Consider the following 17114-nt stretch of genomic DNA (forward strand, 5'->3'; position numbering starts at 1 on the left):
GGCTACTGGCATCACACTGTATGGGGGTGGCGAGAGAGAAGCCAGGTGAGATATGGAGCTCAGGCTTAGCTTTTGTGGCCTACCTAAGAGAGGCACCCATGTGGCACCAGCCCCCACTTAAAGGAACTTGCACGGGGTGCTGCTTCTCCCCTGGATTGTAGGAGATGACGACTGGCATGGCCATCCCAGGGGCTAAGGCAGTTCATGGTTTTAAGGATTACTGCCTCCATTTTGGCCTTGAAGGTCCATTCAGTGAGCGAGATACCTCCCCATTTTTTTCCTGGAGTTTTATGTAGCTCAAACTCGACCCGAAGGTATCAGAGCGCTTTACATGAGCACCAGTTGTGTTACAGACAAACCCATTCATTATTGTTAGGCATAGGAAGATTGAGTGATTTGCCCAGAATCAGAGGAAGTTCAGCGTCATCTGCGAGACTCAAACCCAGTTTCCCAGATTCGAGGTCAACCGCTCTAGCTATTAGACCACATCCTCTCTCCATGAGACAGCGACTTTGTTGAAATAGGGTGAAGATGGCTGATGCCCCTAGCCATCGCTCCGCTGGAAGTAAGTGACTTGGTGGGTTGCAGCATCACATGAGACCTATAGATGAGCTGCTCAATGTAGATAATGGTGATTCCCCCATCCCTCCAAAGAGAATGAAACTGGCGAACAAGCTGGTAGTGAACTGATGCCATAATAACAAAATCATTCCAGAGGGAGGTTAACAGGAGCGGCCACCACTAAGTAGTGCTGGATCCAGGTGCATATAAGAAATGGATCTGGTGACTGATGACTTGAGTGTGGCATATCTTTACCTTCTTGGTGGGGAGTCGAGCAGGGGAGAGAGAATGTTGCATTTAAACACACTTCTTGAGAGTTGATCTAAGCAAATGCATTGAGGATGCTCAGCCATCCCTCTTTGTGAGCTGCATTAGCATTGCGAAGGTGTCAGCTGCTTGGAAAGTTTATACAAGCAACTCACACGATCACTGAGGTGTTGTGAGTGTCAGCTAGCAATGAAAGGGGGGGTCTAGAACGGCCCATCTCTTTTTGCTCAATTTTATTGTGCTTTTTAGGCTAACTGTGGTCTTAAACTATAATGTCAAGCTGCTCCTGACTGCTCATGCCTTAATGACCAGGATGCAGGGCTAGCTGCATAGGTGGAGTTAGGAGGGTCAGTTCTCCTCCTGGATCTCACTCCTGAACATATCGATCACCCTGCTGCAGCACTACACACCTCATTAAGGCTTCCTTAATGCTACATTGATCACATCAAGCAGCTGATGTCATGGTGTGCACCAAGCATACGAAGATGCCATCATTACCTGGGCTCAAAGACTCCAAAGGTCCCTGCAATAGATCCTTCGAAAATAGTGGTAAAGAATGAGACAAGCTAGATATGATAAGTTAAATACCATTACCACCATGAGGGATTCGCTAGAAACAGTGGCAATAGACCTGGGTCTCATGAGAGAGGATCAGCAGAGGTGGGAAGAGAGTGTATCGTACACGAAAAACGTGCTGTGGAAGGTACACCCTCAAACCACAGACATGCAGCAGCAGATCAAAGACCTTGCACTCAGAGTCCTTTTTCTGGAGGGGACATTGAAAGATGGGGAGTGTAGATCAAGATGTAGCAACATTCACATAGTGGGCATGACGGAAGGTGTTGTGGTTGAAGATGCATTCACCTTTATAGAAAAGTGATTTTCAGACTCTGTGGTCCCAATGTTGTAGTCAATCGAAAGAGCGCATTGAGTACCAGCATAGTACCATCCACCTGTTGCTCATCATAGGCCTATTGCACCCAAACTACTCCACTACAAAGACCGAGATGTGATTTTGCAAGTAACAAGGAAATCTAGACAGTATGAAGTCGAGGACAAAAAAGTTGTACTTCTTCCTGACTATTTCCTTGCAGGACAGCATTGCAGCTCCTCATTCACAACAGTGAAAAAGAAATTGCAAAAACTGGGACTTCAATATGCCTGCTTTTTCCTGCCAGATTGAAGACTTTGTTGGGGGGCAAGATGTTGGGCAAAAAGGTGTTCATTATCACTGAATCTGATTCAACCTGGGCATGGATTGAACAACACAGCATAGCTGAGCATGCACTTGATCTTGAGCAACCGGAGAACAAAACAGAAGAAAAGGAAGAGGTGGCCATGGCTGAAACTCAGGGGCAATGACTCATCTAAATTGGTCTCGACACCCACACTTCAACACACACAGGAAGCGAAGGAAGATGTGATGGCCACTGCGGCAGCTTTTGGCCTGAGGCTGTGGGTCAATTTGTCAAATGGTTCAGACTGTACTGACTAGGACGGCTCCTCTTCTTCCTCCATTAACTTGGAAGAAGAGACCTTACCCAAGGGTCTCATCTGTGATGTTGTAACCTTGTATTTTAATATGGGAGGAGGAGCAGGAACCTTTCAAATGATGAAACCAGTGCTGACACTGAACTACATCATATTTTTTCCATGGAGATATTGTGTACTTTCCAGACTAGCTAATGGGGGATTTGATCGTTGCTGCAGGATCTCCTTTCTTGGCAGTATTGTTTCTTGACATAAGTATCTCATAAAGAGATTAAAGGCTTACATCTGGATGGCAAATACAGGTTCAAGAAAAAAAAGGTTGGGGCTTAAGGGCCTTTTGGGGTCCGGGATTGCATGTTGAGAGTAGGATTTTGCCCTCTCGACCAAATTACATGGTTTATTGGAATTGCCGCATGAGGCAGTTCAGATCTGAACCCAGGGAAGGGCCATGCAGTGGAGTTGTTTGACATTGTTTAACTACAGGTGGGTGGCAAAGGATACAGTGTATGAGGGACCCTGGGTGTCTGTCCAGGACCACCGAAGCTACAAATATTGCAGTCAAATCAATCGTCCTCTTGTGATTGTTGTTGACTCAACGGAGCTCCCATCCTAGGTCCATTAGGCTATCCTGTAGACTGATGCAGCCGCTTGTAGAGAACCAAGGGGTTTACCTTCATCACTTGTAATGTTCGAGAGTTGGATCACATTGCAAAGAGGCATCGGGTCCACACCGTCCTTAAGAGATGCTGTGCTCACCTTGCGTTACTTCAGGAGACACGTCACTAGATTCAAAGCCATGTTTGAAAAAAAAGGTGGAGAGGCAGTTCTGTTCACATCTTACTCCGCATATACAATGGGCATGCTGATCTTGATGCACCCCGGTGTCCCTTACTTGGGCAGGTCACAATGGATAGATCCAGATGGCCAGACGGTAAGAATCTCCAGATATTAGGTGTATATTTACCCAATACAGGACAGGTGGCATTTTTTGGCAGTGTTTGGCGGCACTCCCATATGATCCACTGCTGGTGACCTTTATTGTGTCATGAATAGTGACATTGATAAGTATCCCCCACCGTTGCTTAATGCACCTTCTATATGTTAAACGGAGAGCTTGAAAAATTGGGCATTGAACTGCAAAATGGTGCTATCGTTATTCTGTGCTGCATGCGTTACACACTCGATAGGTATGATCTCCACTGCACATCTCTGCGACTCAATGATAAGGGTTGAATACTTGATAAGACCCTTTTGGGTCATAACCTGCTGAAACTATCCCTGGGTATCTTCCTACATTGCAGAGATACCCCTTAGGGGGTGATTCGGTTGCTCTATAAGTAAATAAAATAAACAATGGGGGAATGCACCAGTGATAATCCCTACCTGGTGGTTGCAACCAACCTAGTTAGAAGACTCGGCTTACAGACACATATTGCCCGAAGAAGTCACACAATTCTTTGCAGGTTCCTCTGGAGACATGCTGAATAAATGGGAAACCTTCATTCTTCATTCTAGGTACATTTATCAGGGTGTATGTATCAAGAGAGTTGTTGGAGTAATAATAGCAATACATAAGCAAATGGACGCATTCGAGAAAGACATGCAAACAGCTGCGAGGGCACATATGATATAACAAATTTCATTCACTTGCGGCAACGAAACACAGAGGTCCGCAATAGGTGACGCTCACTTGACTTGACCTGAAACATGCTGAAGGTGGTAAGGCAGATGCCTTCTAACCTGGCTGCTTAGAACAGAAGTTCAGTACAAGTACACATGCATTGCTACCATACCCCAACCTGAGGGACATGCCTTCCATGCCCAATCCGATTCATTGAGATTTTCACAGCTCATTGTAGGTGGCTTCATGCAGGAGAACAGGCTGTGGGCACTTTGCAGTAAGAGGTTTATGTGTGATCAGCGTTGATACCTCAACTAACAATAGAACAAAGTTCTGATCTGGATGCTCCTCTGGCACTGGATGAAATTAACCTAGTGGCAGATCAGTTGGGTATGGGTAAAGCACCATGCAGCAATGTCTTTCCCCTAAAGTCCTATAAAACCCTATGAAACACATTAACACAATGCCTCCTAGATTTGACTTAATCAGCTGAGAGAAGGTAGTGCTTCCTCCCATGATGGAGAAGGTGATCATTACAATGCTACCAAAAGTAGGTCCTGGCCCACTGGACCTGACATCTTGCCGGCCCTTCCATTTTCTAAGTTTAGCCTATAAGTTACTCAGTAATATTTTGACAAACAGGCTGCTTAGGGTCCTCCATCTTCTGGTGCATTCAGACCAAAGCATATTTGTCCCGGGATGGTGGGGCACGGTCTCTAACACGTGCAGACTTTCCCATGTGATGGATAGTTGGCCAGCAGAGTGTTGTATGCCAGAGTAGGCTCCATTGACATAGAGAAAGCATTCAACTACCATAATTGGTCCAGATCCTAAATGTATGGAATTTGGTGCCTTGTTCTCTGAGCGAGCATCTAGATGAATAACGCCGAGGGGAATGGGTCAGGGAAGAAAATAAGGAAGAAGCTGCATCTCTTCTATCTGTGATTTCTATTTCTAAGCCAGATTTGTGCCAAAGTATTTTATTGATGCATTGTTTAACATGAATTCTTATGGGCACTCACAGAACAAGGTTTGGCAGTCTTTTAGAAAGATGTGACATCTGGCACTAGAGGGTCAACTGACATCTCTGCCTGCAGTCACAGGTGAGATGGTAGACCCTGCACCATGGAGCCTACCATAACATAAAGTACATATGCAGGAGAAATGCTAAAGCTCCCTCTTCCATACAATCTGTGATATCACAACTCATAGGATCCAGAAGGCGCCATGTAGACATACGTCATACAAGCGTGGTTAGGAGCTCCAAGCCTGGATGAGTTCCTTATAACCCAAAGCGCGTTGACACAGAGTATGAGAGGTAGTTCCTTGTCTGTGCTGTACGTATAGCAGCACACGTCATACAGTGGCAGGCATGCGGGCTGCATTATGCCCTCAGAGCTATATTAATGCATAGGGTTAATGGGCCTCCCTAATGCAGAGCTTACATAGACACTAGTCATATGGTTGTAAAGTAGCTTTCTACCCTGCAGTTTTTATGATAGGATGAGTCATTGTGGTAGAAGGGGTGGGAAGGAGACTGCTGCCCTCCAGAGCTCACCGTAACGCAAGTTAAGCAGATACATAGGCGAGAAGGGATCTCCCTGTCCTTCTAAGAAACATACATCACACAGGCAAAGAAAATAGACTGAAGCTCCCTCCTTTCAGTAATCCAGTTCTTACATCTGATCATTTCATGCAGCTGTGTTTCCCATGAAGTTCCCCATAGTATCTTTGTCTTTTGTAGAAACCCATGAAGTCCATTGATAAATATTGCTAATATAATCAATAGAATGTTAACATTAGATGAAATTCAAGGCACATTGAGTGTTCTTTGCTGGTTCTCCTCCTCACAACTGCTCCCTCTCACTTTTTTTTTCCAGCGGTCTCAGTGTGTGGATCCGGTTCAACGATTCGCTGCGTGGCGACACCGTGCCGGGAGGAGACGGTTTAGATCTGGAAAGCTGCCAAAACTGGCTACCGGGAGAGCCGCATCCTTCTCAGGCAGACCGCTGCGTACAGATGGGACCCAAGGCTCAGTGCAACACCGACCTCTGCTCAACTAAGCAGAACTTTGTTTGTGAATATAAACCAGAAGGTAAAATTGCCAGCTGGCGCCACATTCAACGCAACAGTTAAGGTGAACATGGGGCGGCATACCACAGGGATACAGTGTTGTGTATCTTAAGCTTTGTTCTTATTGTAACTCAGGGCAACACATTCCAGATTTCATTAGTTTGTTAAATGAAAACTAATACCTGAGGGTACTGTGACACCAATCCATGTACAATTGTGTGCCACAATTCACACAGTGCTCCCACGGGAACCTCGAATCCATGCACAATTGTGTGCCACAAAATGTGAAATGCTCTACACCACTGCGCGAGGGGTCATCCAGCCAATGAACAAATGTGTATCATAAGAGCAACGTGCTTCTCTTTGCTACCCTCTCTGGTCCTGTGGGGGTCCATTAAAAAAAAGTATCTGAGGCTTTGAATCTCTGAAAAAGATTTGATTTAGTCCTGACGTTGTGGATTCGAGATCCCTTGACAGTAATTGGTACTTTAATGTATTTTTGTAGGTTAAGCCTGGCTACAGCAGAGTCTTAGAACCAGAGAGAGGTGCTACTAAATTATAATTTAATCATATTATTAAACATTTACAGTATATTTGTGTCTACTACAGAAGACCGACATGCCAAATTTACCATTCACACAATTAATATTGGAAACCATCAGAAATTAACAATTGTATTGTTCTTTCCAGTGACACTGACCTTTACCAATTGCTGCAGAGACCAGATATTAATTATTTCTAATGATTTTGCCTGTGCAAAACATTCAGCTTTTTATTGTTGTTGGTTTTACCACAAAACAGGTAAATGACAATATAGATATCATAAAAAAGAAATGTGTGATTGGTGTGGTTTAAAAATGGTTATTGTACAACCGTGTGTTGTAACAACATAAAGCATTTATAAGGAAAATACATTAAACCTATTTAAATGTTAAGATTCAAAGGGGGGCACCATCGAAGAGCACAGTGAGGTGTTTCTGTTTAGGTCCATGGGTTCCTTGGGATTGGACCTTATGGAGACGGCACTATAGTCCTAAAGAAAAGCAGTTTTTAAGGCAACAGAGAAAAGCAGTTTTTAAGGCAACATACCTAGATGGTTAGTAATTAATATTTTTTATGAAAGTGCCTCATTATTTGAAACATATGTTGCTTGTAACTTGCCATTTTTTTGCACTTAGTGGATATAATGTAAGTGAGTAGGAAGAATTCTTTAACAAAGCTTGCATTTTTAGCTGATCTTCAAATGTGGGACTATTGAGACACACCTATTTTGAGGTGGTGCCGTTTTTAGTAGTTGTTCAGCAATGCTTCTAATGAATAATAATGACTGTCTATGTGAAAAGTAGTCAAGCATTAAGTAGGTCAAAGTCAAGCTATTTTTCATTATTTGGCAAAAATGGAAGTTCCTCAATGTACACAGATATTTTAAATTCATTTGATGATGGTGGTGTGATGGACACACTTCTAACTAAAATTGACATTCATCCAATTATGGTGATGAGATACATTGAGAATCCTATCCTTTAAAATTTCAGATGAAATCCACTTTCATAGAATACAGAGATTCTAACAATTATGGTAGGAGGTGCATGCCCATACCAAGTTGTCATTCCTTTAATAATGGTGGTGGGGTGCCCTTTGATATGAAATTAAAATTCCTCCTATGATGTTGGAGATACCCAATTCGACAGAGAGTCCCCCATTGATAAATGAATTAGAATTTATTTATTGATCGTATAGTTACTTAAAATCTTTGCAAGAAAAGATTAAAACACAAAATACCAGTTGTCTTTGTTAATGAAATAGACTTAAAAATGGTCAAAAAGCCCCCACCTGAGCAGACAGATCCTGTGCGAAGATACTTAAAACAATTATATTAAAACCATAGTTTAAAATACAAAATGCCAATAGTCACAATTCATGAGAGAAATATAATAAAATGGACTTAGTGATATGGCCCCGCATGTGAGAACACTGATCCTATGCATAAAACAGACCATATAAGGTCGAGCAAAGCACCACAGGTAATGAGTAACCTTTTAGTTTGTTATACGCTGTGGGAGGCGATTGAGGGTGGGCTGCCGGCCTCAAATGACCTTGAGTGGCCGAACCAATTAGGGCTGTATCCACTGGAGTGGCCAAGTTGACCATCGCTTAACAGGGTAATGGGGAGTCAGGAGAGTGAGGCGGCTGCCTCCTTTCATCCAGCAATACTTCGCAGGAACAGACTAGATAAAGCAAGTTTTCCTTGCTGGACCCGCATAGGCAGCAGGTGTGAGGGAGGAAGGTGACATTTTGAAGGCAGTATCCCCAGCTGTTATCTTAGAAACTGCACCTTGACAAAGGCTGGGCATCCGATGCTGAAATATTTTTGTGGCACATTGATAAATGGGATACTAATGATAATGCAAAGGTGATATAATTCCATATACTTATGAGATTGGTCTCCAATATGGTGTGGACATGGTACTTCTATATAATAATGAGATTTCTTCATTGATAAGATCCATGTTCATATGTTTCTGAGATCCCTTCATTAATGTGATGTACTTCCGTATCATATTGAGATTTCTCCATTGTTGAGGTGCACTTCCATGTAATAATGTGGATACCGCATTGATGGCAAATAGGTGCACTTCTATATCATATTGAGATGCCTCTGATGATGATGGAGATTAAGTGTACTTCCATACATTACTGAGATTCCAACAATGATCGTGTGGGGTGCACTTACATATTTTTTTGGGACTCCCTTATTGATAAGTCGCATTTGCTTGGGGTTTTGAGCGCTCTCTGTTATTGAGGAGTGCTTCCCTTTAATAATGTGAAAACTGCAGTGATAGAAATGAGATGCTCTTCCATATGATGTCAAGATGCATCAGATGATGGTAATGAGTTGCACTCCCTTGTAATATTCTGAGTTCTGCATTAATGAAATGAACTTAATATAATGAGATACATTTGGTAGTGGTAATGATGCAGTTTCACATAATATTGAGGTTCCAACGATCATGACAAGTTGTCCTTATATGCAGTTTACATCCATATAATAATATAATCCCTCTGTTAATGAAAAACACTGTTATATTACATAGCGGTTGTTCAGATCATTGTAATGAGATGCATTTGTAAGTTAGAGACTCCTTCATTGATGAGGTGATCTGCTGATGAGGTAGGTAAGTATTAGATACACTTTAGTATAATATAGTGATTGCAATAATACGGGTGATAAAATGCACTCCCTTGCGATATTGAGATTCACATGTAGATTACTTACACTTCTTTATGCTAATGAGGCTCTTAAAAGTGACAATCATTGTGATATCCATGGCCATTTATTGTCAGATTTCAGCAATAATGAGAATTATAAGATGCCCATCCTTATGCTATTGAAATGCTTCTATGATTGAGAATCCAAGCACCTCTATATAAAGACTGCTGCTATGATGGTGACGATATACATTTCCATGGCATATTGAGATTAATTTATTGATGAGATGTCATTTATATCATATTGATATTCTCCGATGGCAACAGCAAGATACTCTCCTACACAAAACTGAAATTCCACTTAAAAATCCAAATAATATTCTAATTCCTGAGATGATGTTGATGGATTGCGTTCCCTTAAGTGATGGTAAGAGACAGGCTTTCTTCTGATTTTAAGATTCCACAAATTATAAGAGTCACTTCGAAAAGATCTTGCAATTCTTCAAATGAAGAAATAAGTAACCATATAAATGTGTTCTTCTATTATCTATTAGATTCTGTTCCATATTACATTAATATTCCTCAGATAATGGAGATGAGGGATTCTTCTATCAAATATTGAGATTTCTTCTTAGATGAGATGCATGATTTGGAAATCCCTCTGATAATAATGATGACACACTTATATGTGCTATCAAGATTCTGTGAGATAGTGATCAGATATACTTCCTTATAATATCAAGATCCCTCTTTTAATGAGATGCTTTTTCTTTTAATATTGAGATTCATCCCATGTTTGAGAAACGGTTCCATAATATAGAGATTCCAGCAATAGTGGTGACTAGATGTGTTTGCCTATTATACTAAGATTCCTCTACTGATAAGGCGAACATATGTATATTTTTAAGATTCCAGTTATGATGTTGATGAGCTAAACTTCCAGACAAAATTGTGATTTCTCTGTTTAAGAAAACCTTCCATATTATAGAACAATTCTTTCATTGATAAGGCGCACTATTATATAATACTGAAATTCAGTGATAACTGCATACAATTTCACTGCAGTTTAAGATATCTCATAGTGATGGCACTAAGGTGCATTTGCACATGAAGATATCATGCCATTTAGTAGCTTGTTATAGATTACATGCTGTTGATATATCGTCTTCCTCAAACGATTTTTTGCTCACAATCCAGTAATGATCAACTGAAAAGTACTGCTGGCTTATGGTGACAATAAAAAATGTGTCCATGGTGCGCAATTTAATTTCTATATTGCTTGGTTTTGCTCCTATATATTTCAGAGTTGCAGTGGAATGCCGAATACTTCATGGCAGGTAATTCGGTTTTTGGAACCCAGGAAATATGGCGAAATTTGACAAAGACGAACAACATATCCACCCCAGTGGAACGTGTGGAGGTAAAACTGCTTGTATATGTACCTTCAATAGGGTAGGAAATACCAGTTAATATAGATTAGCCTCTCAATCCTGGTTCTCATTGTTGGTCAAACTCCAGACGAATTTCCTGATTTAATATGAGAGGAGTTAATTGCACAAGTTTGGACTCTTCTTTTGAGTTTGCCATTACTTCAGCTCCACCTCTCACCAATCATCGTTACCAGAAACGTTCTTATTTGCTTGTCCAATAATAACACTGCCTGCATTCAGTTATATACATATATATATATATATATATATATATATATATATATATATATATATATATATATATTTATATATCTCAAGTGACGAATACTTCAGTATATACAACATGCTCATAATCTTTGCCCCCTCATCTTGAGTATACTAATTGAGGAAGGGCAGTGCTGGGGACATTATATGGCCTTCTACAAGGTCTTAGGAAATGAGACTTTGTACATACATGTACAGTTTTTTATAAAAGAAGTTGGATATATTTTATATTTCACGAATTCACTACTCACTAAATGTCACTTGATTTTTTGCACTGTATTTGGTATAATGACAGTTACTGTATATAATGTATAGAAATAAGTTTTGATTTTGAAAAACTTTATAAAGAGATGACAAAGTAATACATAGGTCTTTCTCCTTCATTCATTGTAAGGTTTTGTTATAATATTTTGGAGGTTCTTGGTTCTATTAGAAGCAGAAGAAACTGTTTTTTGTTTGATTTAATTGCCACAAACTGGCTGAAATCAAGAGGAGTAAGGATGGATAGGTCAAGCATGCCCGTGTGTTAAATACAAAAATATCTGTTTGTTATACACATAAATATCGTATTAGCTGGTGGGCCCTGGAAGCCCATTGGCAAATTGCCCTCTTTGCCTGTGCCTTAAGGAGGTCTGCGCAGGGCATGATGGGAATATCACTCTACACCCGCAACAAAGAAAATTGCCCTGTGCCAAATGAAAATCTGTTTTGTGAATTGTAAAATGTAAACTTTTTTAAAGTATAAGAGTACTTTGAAGCAAAGGTTCATTAGGGAATATAACATTCTCTGCTTATTTTAATCTGAGTACCAGTTATTGGTGGATGGTGTTTTTTAAGAGTTTCCTTATATGGCATGTTTCTAAGCGAGTGCTCAGAAGTGATCCCATTCACTCTGGCCTACCAATGCTCAGTAGAATCTTGGAGATAACATGTTTTTTTCCAATGAAAGAAATGTCCACATTATTGATTCCCAGTGGATTATTTTTTATTTTGTGTATCTCACCCTGCTTCTTTTTATGACATTAGCCCTGGGTGTATTGTGTTCTTTTCCCCACTCTGTTAAAGTCAACACCATCTCAATGACTTTTTGAATCTTCAAAAAGTTAAATAAATTCCTTAGAAAAGACAATCAGATCTGCCTGGGAACTTGTGAGGAAGGCCATCTCTGCAGATGGTAAAGCTTAAATCCAGATGTTTCATAAGCTCTAAATCACACATTTCTTAACATGGAAAGAAAGCCAGTAGTTCTATCCCTAGTTTACAGACTTTTTATGGGGCGTGAAGTGGGTCATTTTGGTGTGAATTCAACATTTTTTTAAAACAGAGTTGCCTTTTAAGTTTACATCGTGTCCTGCTGTTTGTGAGATGGAGAGAACGCTTAAGTGAAATGTGATTATTTTCCATGGATGCAGTGAACTTGCCCTTGGCATACATTAGGGCTTATTCACAAGGACATTTTGAACTATGTAAAGTAGTACTCCTGTACTACTCTTTTACGCACTGTCACATGCACTTTTGAATTGCCCCCAAATTATCTAAGGGCCAGATGTATGTATGAACCATTTTGCGATTCCCTAATTGTGAATTCTTGCGATTCGCAATTGGGAAATTGCAAAACGGCATGTATGAAAGTGTGTTGAACACTTTCTGCGATTCCTAGGGGGTCGCAAATGCACGACCTCATGACTATTAATGTGGTAGGTCGCAATTTGCGACCCCCTAAGAATAGCTAAAATCACGAGGATGGGGGCCTGCTGAGGTCCATGATTGTTTTAAATAAAGCAAACATTTATTTTAAATGCTGCTCATTTTCCTTAAAGGAAAACAGGTTAAAAAACACCGTCATTTTTTTTTTTTTTTATTTTTTTTTTTAAAAACCTTTATTTGAGCAAGCAGAAATGTACAAGGATGGGCCTACAACCACACGGGCCAGCCGCTAAAAAGGAGTAGACACATATCACATATGCCCGCAGAGGTAACCGTCAATCAACAATGCAATACTCCACATTATATACAGGACCAAAACAGGTTTTATATATATGAAAAAACAAACATACAAAAAGGCGAGAGTGTATCACTGAAGGTCAGCCCAAGGGACGCAAGGGGGGGACAGCAGCGGAGGTGCAGTAGTAATATCCTAAGCACTAAGGAGTATGAAGTGGGGGGGGGGGGGAGGGGGGCAGAGATCAGGAAGAAGAAGGGGGGAAGAGCCGGAGACACCAGCTCAGCCCCTATATGAAGATTCCGGGAACGCCAGCCTAAGGAGATAGGGTAATCTCGATAGTGTCCACAAGGGGAGGAGTACAAATGTCGCCACGGTATTCGTTCCATTGACCCCACACCTTCACCCATGCCCTGGGTCTACCCCTGGCCACATAGACAGTTTTCTCACGGAACATGGACCAATCCATATTATCCTCCCATTGCGAGAGGGCAGGGGGCCTGGAGGCCCCCCAGAGTTGCGCAATATCTCGCTTCGCAATCATATAGCCCAGGGTGGCCCATCTAGTCTGTGCCACCGAATAGTCCGTGGGCTCCCAAACATTCAAAAGACAGCGACGAGGTTCCGGTCGCAAGGATATCCCTGTCACCACAGTCATCAGATCAAGCACGGCCACCCAATAAGCAGCCACCATCGGGCACTCCCAAAGAATATGCAGGAAAGTAGCACGCAAACCACATCCACGCTTACACAGTCCATCGGAGGAGAAGCCCATCACCATCAGTCGCGGTCCCGTCACGTACACCCGATGAAGGATCTTCAATTGGACCAGACGGAGTCGAGCCGGTATAGCCACCTCCTTCGGAGAGGAGAGGGCCGATTGCCAATCCTCATCATCAAGTTCCAACCCATCTCCCATCCACTGTTCCCGAAGTCGGGCCAATAAGTCAGTCCGATTGTTAATCAACTTTTTATAGATCAGGGAGATAGTGCTATCAGGAAGATGTTCGTCAAGGATACGGTCTTCAAGTGGGGAAGAGTCAGGCGGAATCTCACCAGGAGCAAACACCGAAACCAAAGCGTGCCTGATCTGTAAATAACGAAAGAATTCCCGACTACTCAGGCCGTAGTCAGCCTGGAGGGCCTGAAACGGGCGCACAGAACCCTTAGAATATACATCCCCCACTTTAGAGATCCCAATCAAGTCCCAACGGTCAAAACCCTTGGAAGACCAAAGACCGCCCAGACGTTCCGAAGCATAAAGCGGCGTCGCCAACGTCAAGCGATCCTCCCAGCCCAGGCTCACATTCGCAGCACGCCACACTGTCAAAGCAGTCAAAGTAGGTCCCACAAGATGGCGCCCAGCGGAGCGAGAATAGAGCACTCTATTAAAGTCACCTCCCGGAAGCTGAAGTTTATCCATCTCAAACGCCGGATTACGACCCGGAGAGAACATAGCGTGATTAATAGCGGACAGATGGGAAGCCCAGTAGTATCTCTTAATATCGGGGAGCGCCATGCCCCCATCGTACCACGGGATGGAAAGTTTCGCGAGAGCAATGCGCGGTCGCCCATCCCAAATAAGTTGCCTCTGAAGGCTCTCAATTTCCCGAAAATAGGTCTTGGGGATAGGATCATAATAATTCTGGAGAGCGTAGAGAAACCGCGGTAGTGACATCATCTTAAACAGGGCCGCCCGACCCAGTGGAGACAGGGGAAGTTTGCGCCAGCGGGCAACGTCCAAACGGAGCCTAAGCAACGGGGGAAGGAGATTACGATCAAAACGAAGGGACGGATCCAAGGTAACGAAAACCCCCAAGTATTTGAAACCATCCCGGACCACCTGAAGAGGAAGTCTACTCGGCAACGGAGGCAAGATACCAGATAAAACGTATACACAGGATTTAGACCAGTTGATGACGAGGCCTGAGTTAGCGCCAAAGGACGCAAGAACGTCAAATAAGACAGATAAAGACTTGCGAGGAGAAGTAAGATACAAGAGGATGTCGTCCGCATAAAGCGAGACGCGGTCTTCGAAGTCCGGGGCCCAACGAATACCTTTAAGGGACGGTTCCCAACGGAGCCAGGCCGCCAACGGTTCAAGAGCGAGCGCGAACAACAGAGGGGACAAGGGGCAACCCTGACGGGTACCCCTGCCCAAGGAGAAGGGGGCCGACACTCTACCGTTCACTACAACTTGCGCCAGAGGTTCCGCGTACAACAGCCTAACCCAGCTAATAAACTCGCACCCGAATCCAAATTTCTCAAGTGTCGCCCATAAATAGGGCCACTCCACAGTATCAAAGGCCATGGAGGCATCCAGGGACGCCAAAATGGCCGGTTCAGTCAAAAGCCCCGCCCTCGCCAGCGCGCCGTGGAGGCGACGTAAATTCAGAGCAGTGTTGCGATGCGGGATAAAGCCAGATTGATCCGGATGGACCAACTCCCCAAGAACCGAAAGGAGACGGGTCGCCAAAAGTTTAGCCAACACCTTAGGTTCAACATTTAATAGGGATATGGGCCTGTACGAGGAACAGAGGTCACGCGGTTTACCCTCTTTGGGAATGACGACGATTGTCGCCAGACGCTGATCATAAGGAAGTATGTTCCGCTCACGAGATTCTAGAAACATGGCGCGGAGATACGGCGCCACCTTATCGGGGCGTAATTTGTACAACTCAATAGGCAAACCGTTCGGGCCCAGTGCTTTGCCCGAACGGAGCGATCGAACTGCATTGGCTATCTCATCATTCGTAAAAGGGGAGTCCAAAGCAATACGGTCCAAGTCGGTGACACAGGGCAAAGTGATATCACGCAGAAGAAGGCGGGAGTCAGCAACATCCCTCACAGACACGGGAGCATACACCACACGGAAATATTCCGCAAAACGATCAACAATGGCGGTCGGATCAATCACATTCTCACCACTCGCAGACTGAATCACGGGCACCACACGATTAACTCTTTCTTTCTTGTCCAACCACGCTAGGAGTTTGCCCGCCTTGTCACCCACATCGTACAATCTGCCCTGCTGCTCACGAAACATCACCTTTGCAGCGTCAGTGACCAGAGATTTATATGCAAACTGTTTTAGACCCAGGGCATGGAGCTTCTCAGGCGTGACACCAGATTCCAGCTCGTCCTCCAAAGCAGAGATCTCCCCCTCAAGGTCCACCACCTCCTTCCTCCCTGCTCTCTTAGCTTCAACAATCAAGGAAAGGGCCTGTCCACGAATCACAGTTTTAAAAGCTTCCCACAGGGACACAGCCGAAGAGACCGACCCCTCATTTTCCAGGAAATATGCATCCATGGACTTGAGCAAGAGGGTACGAGTCTCAGGGGAGGAAAGATACCAAGGGTTAATGGGAGCCACTCGGCCCGCCGCTTCTACCCCAACCTCGAAACGAAGCCAGAGCGGCGAGTGATCGGAAATACCCCTCGGCAAATGTAAAATCTCGCGAACAGCCGATGATTGGGCTGCGGGCATCAGGAAATAATCCAGCCGAGACAGACTGCCATGGGCCCCAGAATGGAAGGTGTATTGGAGCTGAGTAGGATGCAACAGTCGCCAGCAGTCCACAAGGCCAAAGGTATCTAAAAACCCACCCAACCACTGCTGAGCCTGCGGGGTATCTCTAGGGGGATGGCGATTGTGAAGGCCGGAAAGCACCGAATTAAAATCACCGGCAAGAAAGAGAGTGCTATCAGGGAGATCTAACAAAACACGGCCCAAGTCAGTAAAAGTAGAGGCCTGCAAACCCGGGGGAACATAAACATTGAAGAGAGATAGGGTGCGGCCTTCATATCTACCCACCAGGACAGTATATCTCCCACGGTCATCATGAATCACCTCATCGATAGCCAGGGGGAGGGAGGTTCGAACAAGAATACCCACACCCCTAGATCCGGAGGTAAACCCCGAGTGCGCCACTAGGCGGTAGCCCCATCTATTCATTGCATAACAAACATTACCAATCAAATGGGTTTCTTGCATGAAAACAATGTCCGGTGACAAACGTCGTACACATTTTAAGACCACACTGCGCTTAATACGATCTCCCAGGCCATTAACGTTCCAGGAAAGAAATTTCAACCCTCTACCCCCCATCCCAACCGCCCGAGCCAAGACCCCTCGTCCATGAGCTAGACATCAGAAACAGCAGCAAACACAGGAGCAACTCGCCTTGAAAACAACACACAGAAAAGAAAAAACTTCCCAACCCCCCTCCCCCAAACTGAAGAGAAACACCCCCCA

The 17114-nt window shown here is 43.5% G+C and overlaps 1 protein-coding gene across 1 annotated transcript in view; it reads left to right on the forward strand.

Moving 5' to 3' along the window:
• The window catches only part of PKD1 (polycystin 1, transient receptor potential channel interacting), a 464326-nt gene that overhangs the window by 232870 nt on the left and 214342 nt on the right, over positions 1–17114 (forward strand). The window contains exons 7-8 of the mRNA XM_078664851.1: positions 5821–6035; positions 10528–10643. Coding sequence (XP_078520977.1) covers positions 5821–6035; positions 10528–10643 — 331 coding nt within the window. The remainder of the gene's footprint in view (positions 1–5820; positions 6036–10527; positions 10644–17114) is intronic.

Source organism: Lissotriton helveticus, chromosome 10, assembly GCF_964261635.1.
Source record: "Lissotriton helveticus chromosome 10, aLisHel1.1, whole genome shotgun sequence".
Lineage (NCBI taxonomy): Eukaryota > Metazoa > Chordata > Amphibia > Caudata > Salamandridae > Lissotriton > Lissotriton helveticus.